The sequence below is a fragment of the Crassostrea angulata genome, chromosome 6, assembly GCF_025612915.1.
Source record: "Crassostrea angulata isolate pt1a10 chromosome 6, ASM2561291v2, whole genome shotgun sequence".
Lineage (NCBI taxonomy): Eukaryota > Metazoa > Mollusca > Bivalvia > Ostreida > Ostreidae > Magallana > Magallana angulata.
In genome coordinates this window covers 28275026-28284809 of record NC_069116.1, presented here as the reverse complement: position 1 = coordinate 28284809, position 9784 = coordinate 28275026, and the positions used below count along the sequence as shown (strand labels likewise).

The 9784-nt window shown below is 33.4% G+C and overlaps 1 protein-coding gene across 4 annotated transcripts; it reads left to right on the top strand.

Moving 5' to 3' along the window:
* The first annotated feature begins 2352 nt into the window (after positions 1 to 2352).
* Positions 2353 to 9319, top strand: LOC128189996 (angiotensin-converting enzyme-like). 4 transcript variants are annotated; one of them, XM_052861846.1, is made up of 12 exons: positions 2353 to 2508; positions 4114 to 4247; positions 4458 to 4582; positions 4881 to 5035; positions 5270 to 5502; positions 5765 to 5974; positions 6817 to 7090; positions 7376 to 7611; positions 8166 to 8310; positions 8608 to 8706; positions 8825 to 8947; positions 9111 to 9319. In XM_052861846.1, exons 2-12 carry the CDS (start codon positions 4133 to 4135, stop codon positions 9292 to 9294), a joined length of 1899 nt encoding a protein of 632 aa, XP_052717806.1. In that variant the 5' UTR covers positions 2353 to 2508; positions 4114 to 4132; the 3' UTR covers positions 9295 to 9319. The 4 variants fall into 4 exon arrangements, with proteins under 4 accessions (XP_052717806.1, XP_052717805.1, XP_052717807.1 ...); XM_052861845.1 differs by having other exon boundaries at positions 4082 to 4247; XM_052861847.1 differs by lacking the exon at positions 2353 to 2508 and adding an exon at positions 3263 to 3361 and having other exon boundaries at positions 4082 to 4247.
* The last annotated feature ends 465 nt before the right edge of the window (positions 9320 to 9784 follow it).

The following is a 9784-nucleotide window of genomic DNA, read 5'->3' as shown; positions in this document are numbered from 1 at the left end:
CAAAGACGTGTTAAAAATGAAAAAAGGTAATCTCTAACTCTCATTTACATCAGCTCTTGATGATGGCTCCACGAGAATCAGGTCACAAGGGATGAAAGTACCACTTCAGCGTAACCTTATTTGTCCCTTTCATGTACACAAAAGGAAACCAATTTATCTGGTTTCTTATCTAGATATAAGAATCAGTTTTGTGAATGCTAGTAAAAATACATTTACCACTCGATCATACAGATATTGAATGTTCGTAATTTTTAATGTGCGTTTTGATTTTTATAAAAACATACCATAAATTTAATCTGACAATCATAAGAGATGCGGTTTTTTAACGCATTTCAGCCGCCAATTATTAATCCGAATTCATCTACATGTGATAGTTCTACGAAACTGTATATTGAAAATCAAGTTCTCTTTCTGCAATATTTTTCTTACATCCAATAAACAGGTAAAAATTTGCTTTCTCAAAAGAAATGTGATTCTATAGAAGCTTGCATTAATTAAGTTTATGCTACATATACCACGAATCAATGTTTTTAATCTGGCTTTTCTGGTTCCAATCTTGCTTTTTATTGTTAAAAAAACTATAAATACCATCTAATGACTTATAAGATTTTAATAAAATACAATCAATCTGATTTTTTTATTTGTTATAATAAACAAATCATTTCATACAGAACTACGGTCATTTTTTCAACACATGGGTATTGAATTGCGTATGATTTCACACATCCTGCGGAACGGTATCCACATTATATTAATGAAAAATGCAAGTGTGCATGCTTTAAAATCTCACTACTCAAAAGACCAGAGAACGGTCGAGATACGTATATATATATATGTAAGTATTTCAAGAGTGTACTTTTGTTTGACGTTGTCCATAATTCTCTTTGTGTTCGTATAACGTAAGTATGGAGAGAGAGAGAGAGAGAGAGAGAGAGAGAGAGAGAGAGAGAGAGAGAGAGAGCGGCTTTAACGTTTAACGCTTGCATGATTTGATATTTTATCACATTCATGTAAATGTTATAACCGTATGTCTATATCATTTGCATTGTGGATAATCAATAAATGAAAGTGTGAACACTGCGAGAATGAAGCTTATAAAGCAACAACGAAGGAGCAAGGATGGCGAAGATCTTCTTCACTACGTTGTCTGCTTCTTCTTCGCTCCTATACAAGAAGAATTGAACCGAATGGATACTATTTTGTGAAAGTTAATGGCTTGTTTTAAAAACAGGAAACCTCTTTATTATTTCAAGAGGAACTTGTTGATGAGGGCTACAGATATAATAATTTTATACTTACCAAATAATCATTCACTTGCACCAGAATAAAGCCGATTTATTACAGTTACTATGTGTTTAGCAAGTATACTACTCAAAAATAATTTTATTTTGAAAGTTAAGCGTTCGTTATTTTTAGATTTTTATATAAAGACATCGTGCAATTTGAGGTGCGATAAAAATAAAAATAAGTAATTCAAATCAATATTAATACAATTAGATTTTATAAATTTCATTAAACAAGCGTGAGTTGATAATTCTGTCGTTATTGAATTCTATATTTGTATTAAATTAATTAAGCACATAGCTACATAAAAGCATATAATTCATGCTTCATATGACCTAATGAAATAAAATTCAGAAAAGACAAAAAAAGGTTTGATGCTATTATACTAGTATATATTTTGCATATAGTATCCAAAAAAGATTGTGAAATATGCATTTTCGCGTTTCGGTTTTATGTATACGAGAGTGTGTGAGGTGGGTGTAAGGGAGGGGGGTATGAGGTTTTTTTAATTAATCGTTGATTCTTAAATTGGTCTGTCTTTTAATTTGATATACACATATTTATGTTAGAACAGTGGCTAGTGGTCATTTGAACGAACTTTCTTCAAAAATTATTTATTTGCAAATAGTTGCAACGCATTTTATGAAATCCGTACATAATGGGAAGAGCTGAGAGTTTGCTTGGATTTCATTTTTATATTAATTTCTGTATTGTTTTGCGGTTTTTTTTTTACAAGAAAAAATGGTTATATATGATTGCATTATAGTTTGAATCTTAGTTAGAATTTAATATGCAGGCGTAAGTTTATAAGTGTTCCCCTGTCTAGGTTTTAATTTATCAGATCTGCATTTATATCTCTTTAATTGTTTTGGGAGAATAATATGAGATAAGCGCACGTTATAGTACTGTCGGTTTTGGCGGATATTTGCATTATGACGTCAATTTCTTATTCGTTTAAAGAAATGTTTTGAATGAGATTTAGAAAAAGGTAAGTGGTTCATAACAATTGTTTGTTCATGCACTACATGATATTCGGAAGAAAGCAGAATATCGAAAATTTAAATGTCTTTACCCTATCCGCTTCAGTGGCGATTCGCCTGAGCAGGTAGATTGAATAGATAAAACGCGTCACAAGATGTCGGAAAAATTGTAAAGGTCCGATACAGTGTACCTCCAGGGTAAACAACAACAGAATTTTAACAAACCAGAGAAGAGAAAGTCGAGGTAAGTGGTACTTCTAAGTTTGTAAAACGTCAGTTTGTCTAAGTCCTATGGTGTGTGATTACATGTACTTGAGACTTATAGATCGAAATATACTCTCTCTCTCTCTCTCTCTCTCTCTCTCTCTCTCTTATTTGAATAAGTTTTCTTGATGGCTTGTTATTGAAGCACTTGATGAAAGCGTGAATGAGTATTGTAGTCATGTAAATGCACTTTCCTAGATATCAATTGAAAATCTTATCTATACATGTATGTGCACATATGTAGTCCTTCGCCATATCAAAAACTCAGATACAGCATGAAATACCATTGGCTAAGCTAATTAATTAAGTAAAAATTAGTTATGTGATACGAGAGAGAGAGAGAGAGAGAGAGAGAGAGAGAGAGAGAGAGAGAGAGAGAGAAGGGAGCGCGTTTACTATAGTCTTTAGCACACTGCTATATTTTGGAGTTATTTTTCCTTCATTTTACGAGAGTGAGAGAAGGAGAGTTAATGAATTTTTGTAATATCTAGTTAGATTGTAATATAATGTACATCTGGTGCTGGTAAACCCTTTATAATAGGCCTAGACTGATTTTCTTTACCTAAGTACCATACTATTAGGATAGAACTTATAGTCTAGTATGACGAAACAAAACTAACGTTTTTACTACACAGATTACCAACTGAACACATTGATTTCATTATTTTATATACAACACACTTTCAAAAGATCGATCTATTTATGAAAACGTGTTACATATATGCAATCATTTTATTATCGGTGTACAAGTATATATCCGGGACTAGCAGACGTATTGTACGTACATTCTAATGACGATCCTCGTAGATAAAGCGACGATTTAGCCAAATCAGGTAATAGATGCATTTAAGGTCCAATTTATTTCGCCATGATTATTACTGGTAGTTAACCGGATGGAATTTGTAGTAATTCCTTGTGGTCTTAATATTTCGTGTTAGTTTTAGTTCAATATAGCATATTTACATTTTATACTTATGTGTTTGGTACATATTAGGTGTAAAGATTTTAAGTTCAGACAAACTGGTTATTACACTTGACATTTACCATTCATGACATTCATGTATAGTATTCTTGATGATTTCATGGAATTACTATTTGTTGAAGCTATGTAAATGCTTATTTAAAGTATTTGTTTGGTTACATTAACTATATAACAGGTGTTTAAATTGAATTTGTTATCACTCTTCATGTATCGATTGATAAATACATATTGTATTGATTGATAAATACATATTGTATCGATTGATAAATACATAGCTACATGTATATAAAACGATATGTCTGTTGAACACTATATGTACTTTCAACAGGCACGTAGCATCGTTTTGAAAGTGTGTTGGGGGGGGGGGGGGGTGAGACTTTTCTTGACCAGCAAAAAAAAAAAAAATACAAAACAAAGTCGTCTAAACCCTAATCCGTGGTTTGGGGTTTTTTTTTTTCGGCGGGGGGGGGGGGGGGGGGGTGGGGGGGGTTACCTTAAATTACCATTTTTAAATAATTTAATAATAAATAATAATTATAATATCATTGGTCGGTGATTTTGTTGCATACAGAGTAGGTGACCTTGCTCTCTAGCCATTCTCAGGTGGACGTTCCAAGATGCGATGAAGGCTTTGTGGAGACTGTCCGTTCTCTGCGTGTTATGCACGTGTGTCATTGCCAGACACCGCCATGACAGTCAGCAGCGGCTTAGGCAGGTCCTTCAGCAAAGGAGACAGCGTAAGCTTACCACATCCAAACTGTTAAAATGATGTTATCAAAACATTAATTGGCAACGTTACATTAAAATGATGCAAATTCAAAATACATTGTGGCAATAAAATTGAAATTGAAATCTCTTTTGAAAAAGGAGGGTTATCTCTCTTGTATCAAATGTCTGTATCATTTTGTTTATGAGACAGATTTTCTCTTTCTTTTTTTTTACTCTAGGGATAGATACTGAAGTTTCCGAATGGCTGACAACGAAGAATGAGGAGTTACGAAGATGGCTGGAAAAGATTTCTTTTGCAAGCTGGAATTATGAAACGGACCTCTCGGAGGAGAATGCAGAAAAGGTATGCTTGATGAATCTTATTAAAAGGTGGATTTCAGAAGCGATTTTTTAACGACCGCACTATAAAATCATACTCACTGTCATTTTCTACTTTCAATTCGTCTTGTCAAATTAAATATATTGTGAAACAGCAGTTTTTCAAAGAAGTAGCTGAAAAGAAATAGTGTTCAGATGCATTGACATTGAGCATTTTTTTTTTCGATTTCCAGTTGTCTGTTATTCCTCTTAATTGTGCATAAACTGACGTACTTACAAAACTGAATAATTATAACTCACAAACGTGCTCTTTTTATCATTAGCTTAATAAAGTAAATATAGACTTTTCACAATGGAAAAGCACTTGTGTGAAAGAAGCATCTGAAAAACTAAAGTTTCCCGGATTGTCTGAGGATGCTCGGCACCAACTCCGAATTCTATCATACGACATTGATCCTTCCAATCCGGAACAACTCAGGTGAGTTCATGACACCAAAAATGCCTCTTTAATTATATAAAGGGCAATGCAAATCAAAAGTAAGTGTAAATTGGTCATATTGTCTTTTGATTTGCTTGTCTAAATTATTTTAAAAGAAGGAATTTATCAAATACAGAATTGTAAAGCATGACTGGGTTCTTTTTTCATTTCATATATACAGTCTTTGAAAAATATATATTAAAGTATAATAAGACTACTTCACTTCTTCAACAGAAAAGTGAATGACATTCAAACAAAACTGGAACAGATTTATGGAAGAGGGACCGTTGAGTATAATGGCACAACCCTTCAACTGGAACCCGGCATTACCAATCTGTTTGAGTCATCACGTGATCCGAAAGTTTTGTCAGAATTATGGGTAAAATGGCGGGATGCTACAGGAAAGAAAATGGCAAACCTTTACACAGAGTTTGTAGAACTACAAAATACTGGAGCTTTGGAACATGGTACGCAACAGTCTACAGTTTCATTTTGAAATCATGATCATCATCATCATCGTCATTATCACCATCAGCCTGATTTCTTTCAATTTTTTTGAAAGACACGTCATTTATCTTGCATTTTTTTAAAATCTGAAAATAGAATATATCCAATACATACGTGTTCAGGGAAATCAATGTGTTTCATCAGACACCAAAATTTGCATGGCCGCCGTCATTATACCTTCAGCTTTTTATTTTTTTTTTAATATCCCGCCATACAATGCAGGTTTTGAGGACCTTGGGGACGCGTGGCGACAGAGGGAATTTTTTGATACCCCTGAACTTGTACAAATTGTGGAAGATTTATGGCAAGAGCTTAGACCGATGTACGTTCAGCTCCACAGCTACGTTCGCCGGAAGTTGGAAACCTACTACGCCAAAAACCATCCAGACTTCGACTTTCCAAAAGATGGAAGTATACCAGCTCATCTACTAGGTAATTTCCTTCAGATAATAATCGTTTAATAACATCGATAGAGTTAATGTTCTTTGATTCTTCTTTCAAGCACGGATAAAACTGAATGGCTTTGCTAGCACTTTCAGTTAAGGTGGTATTGGACATCTCCATATTGTGACGTATTTTCGATCGAAATAAACAATAAAATCAAACCAATTATTGCTTCATAATTCTTTTCTTTTCCTAATTTGTTACCTGAAAATATAGCGCAATTGGTTAGAGCGTCAGATACAAACCTGGCAGTTATGAATTCGAATCCTGCTGGGTCTTTTATAATTATTACCTTTCCAAAATATTTTTAAAACTTATTTTTTGGTAAAAAATCGTGAAAATTGAAAATTCTAAGACGGTGAAAGTATTTTGATAATTGTGTTCTTTTATCAACATTGATATCAACAGGTATAGCATTCCACCTTAAAGAGCCTGGATGGTAAAATAGTAACCATCATATAAACCTTGTATTTTAAAACATTTTTTAATAAGTTAAGCTAAAACTAATTTTAGTGATTAAACATACAATGCTTATAAATTTTAGCTTTTAAATTTTAGTACTGCTTTTCTTTTTTAAAGTTGATCAAGACAGTCAAAAAATGGCTATACACACCCACCCCTCTTGAGTGTAATTTTGCAGTTTGGATAGTTTTGCACAATTAAGTTAAATTGAAAAAAATAAAAAAATCTCAGGTTCATTATTAGAACCGAAGAAAAAATTGATAGGTTTTATTTAGGATTTTCTATAAAATCCTGTAGGAGTTTAATAACATCCATTAAATAAAAAAAAAATTCAAAGTCATTGCTATAACGTCACTCATTTCAAATAGGTAACATGTGGGCCCAGGAATGGAACAACATTTTTGACATAGTACAGCCATATCCGGAAGTAAAGGAACCGGATATGAATAGGGCTTTGAAAGAGAAAGGATACAACGTTGGAAACATGTTTAGAAGAGCAGAGGAGTTCTATACCTCCTTAGGACTGTATAAAATGGTCCCGGATTTCTGGCGACATTCCATGCTTGTCCGCCCGACGGAAAAAGACCGTGAAGTACAATGCCACGCCTCAGCTTTTGATTTCTATAATAACGATACTTTCAGGTAAAGTCAAAGCCAATATGACAGTATTTTGCGCGAATGTTTATATTTGATAAAGGTATATATATATTTAGAAACACCCTAAAAATTAAGTATGAAAACTGCCTATTTGTTGATGTTTTTGTCATATCGACTATACTGGTCTGTTGTAAATGCAAATTAAATCAACATTTTCAGTGTGACAAATTTGCATTCAGAGTCGCTCAATAATTATTAATTCAAAATTTACATGTACAATATGACACCAATTCAACGACCAATTTTTTTCAATGGCTTTATTTTTTGAAGAATAAAAATGTGCACGGAGGTTAACATGAACTACTTCCAAACTATACACCACGAGATGGGACACATCGAGTACTTCATGGCGTACCGTCACCGGCCGACAGTGTACAGGGAGGGCGCCAATGGGGGATTCCACGAGGCCATCGGCGACACCATAGCCCTGTCGGTGCGCTCACGCAAACATCTCCAGACGCTCGGATTATTGGAGGACGCAAATGTTTCAGAGGAAGAAAAGAAAAGTAGTTATTATTTTTTTTTTACATTAATAGATTTATATGTTAAATTTCGAAAATTATACGAATTGAATGTTTCTTTAAAAATTACAAATATAATTTTTCTATTCTCAAACTTCATATTAATTATTCATAATTTCGTGTAAAGAAATCAATAAATGCATCATAATTATTGCATGTAAAGTGAAATTTTCAATGAGAGAGTCAGCAAGGGTAGATTCTGACTCAATGATTTTACATAATTTGGGGTATTGCATAGCACATGAATGACAGATTGTCCGACTTAATGTCCATCAAATAATATGAAAACCGTTGCTTCGTACATGTAAGTCGGTAGTCAAAATTTGCACACGGATCATCTGGTATTCTAATATTGCATGCATATTTTTCAACGTTAGAAAAAATACATTTATGTTGCGATGAAAACGAACGATGCATCAAAATTAACAACACGGATTATCGAAGTTTTACTAAAATCAAAAGATACATGTATAAAATTAAATGCTTTCTCTGTTTATTATTTGGAAATAACGCTGAATGCAATGTGGCTTATTACCCAGAGTCTGACATCAACTATCTGATGAACCAAGCGCTTCTAAAGTTGGCCTTCCTTCCGTTCGGCTATCTGGTGGACAAGTGGAGATGGAGGGTGTTTAGTGGAGAAATCACCCCCGACAAGTACAATGAAGAATGGTGGAAAATGAGGTGCTATTTCTGTGGAAAATTATGACCGCTATTCAGGCGTCCCGTTTATTTATAATTACACTTTTTTAAGTTATTGGATTTTTTTGTTATCACATGTATATAGATTATGAAATTATAATGATTTAAATGGTGGTTCATATTAAATTCCTTGAATTTGCTATCGTTGAAACATTATTTTGCAGTAAATTAGACATTGTACTCCGCAGAATTCTATGTCATTTAGTGGACCGCTAGTTCTCCTTCATATCATGAAATGCATTGATTTCAAAGCTAATGTTCTAACTTCTCTCCTCCAAGATTGGAATATCAAGGAGTGACCTCCCCTGTTCCTCGAACAAATGCGGACTTTGATCCCGGAGCAAAGTTCCATGTAGCCGCCAACAGCCAATATATTATGTGAGTTCATTTCTTACGCCATTTCTCGTGTAACTCATGTAATAATGAACTGTATTTTTGTTTCGTCTCTTTTTTTTCTCTTATAAAAGGATTTTAATTAATGATATATAATTTTCAGATATTTTGCCAGCTTCCTGCTACAGTTTCAGTTTTATGAGTCAATGTGTCAGGCCAGTGGCCATACAGGGCCTTTGTATACTTGTGATTTCTACAGGTCAAAGGAAGCAGGAGTAAAACTGTTGTAAGTGTAAATCTTTTACATAGTGACGAAATGAACTTGGTAATTTTCTATATCTGCTACAATATCCGCTGATATTAAACCTATGAACGTGTGACATTTTTGTATTTCTAGCTTTTCTAATCTTTAAAAAACAAAAAAAAAAAAATTAATTTTGTGATTTCAGGAATATGTTGAAACTAGGTGGGAGTAAACACTGGAAAGAGGCCCTGAAACAGATGACAGGGGACACTAATATCAGGACCGAACCCTTCAAGAAGTACTTTCAGCCTCTAATCGATTTTTTGATGAACGAAAACAAAGGGGATGTAGGATGGGCGAAAGCAGGGATAAATTGGGAACGGGCATAGTTTAAATAAATTTCATCAAAACCTTTCTTTGTATGAATCGTTTTCAATCCAGAGCCGTTGGAATTAAGCGATATTAACCTCGCACATTTATATAATAAGTAAAATACACGGACAATTATCGTTGGAAGACGTTACAATACACTACATAAGACAACGACCCTTGCTGGCACATTTCATTTTTAAGCGTATACGCTAAACACTTCAATATGTAATGTAGATCTGTGTATTTTACAAATTAACAATTTGTTTATAAATAAAAATATAATTTTTTAAAAAAATTGTTAACAATCCATTCAAAATTTAGACAATTCACAACACATACATTATGCCATCATTTTCTTCCTTCAATTTTTGTAAACTTTTTTAATTTTGTTCTATGGAATGACACCTGAAGTTTTGTAGCATGAAAGTAATTTATTTCTCGCATTGCTTCAAACAAACCATAAGATTACAAAACTCTCTTCAGTGAAAATAAAATGCTTCTGTTCAT

Bases quoted from the DNA above. Each gene is read 5' to 3' on its own strand.
- LOC128189996 (XM_052861846.1), top strand. From the start codon at position 4,133: ATGAAGGCTTTGTGGAGACTGTCCGTTCTCTGCGTGTTATGCACGTGT. The intron at 5,503-5,764 runs GTACGCAACAGT...CATACAATGCAG, and splicing joins TACTGGAGCTTTGGAACATG to GTTTTGAGGACCTTGGGGAC. The intron at 8,707-8,824 runs GTGAGTTCATTT...TATAATTTTCAG, and splicing joins GCCAACAGCCAATATATTAT to ATATTTTGCCAGCTTCCTGC.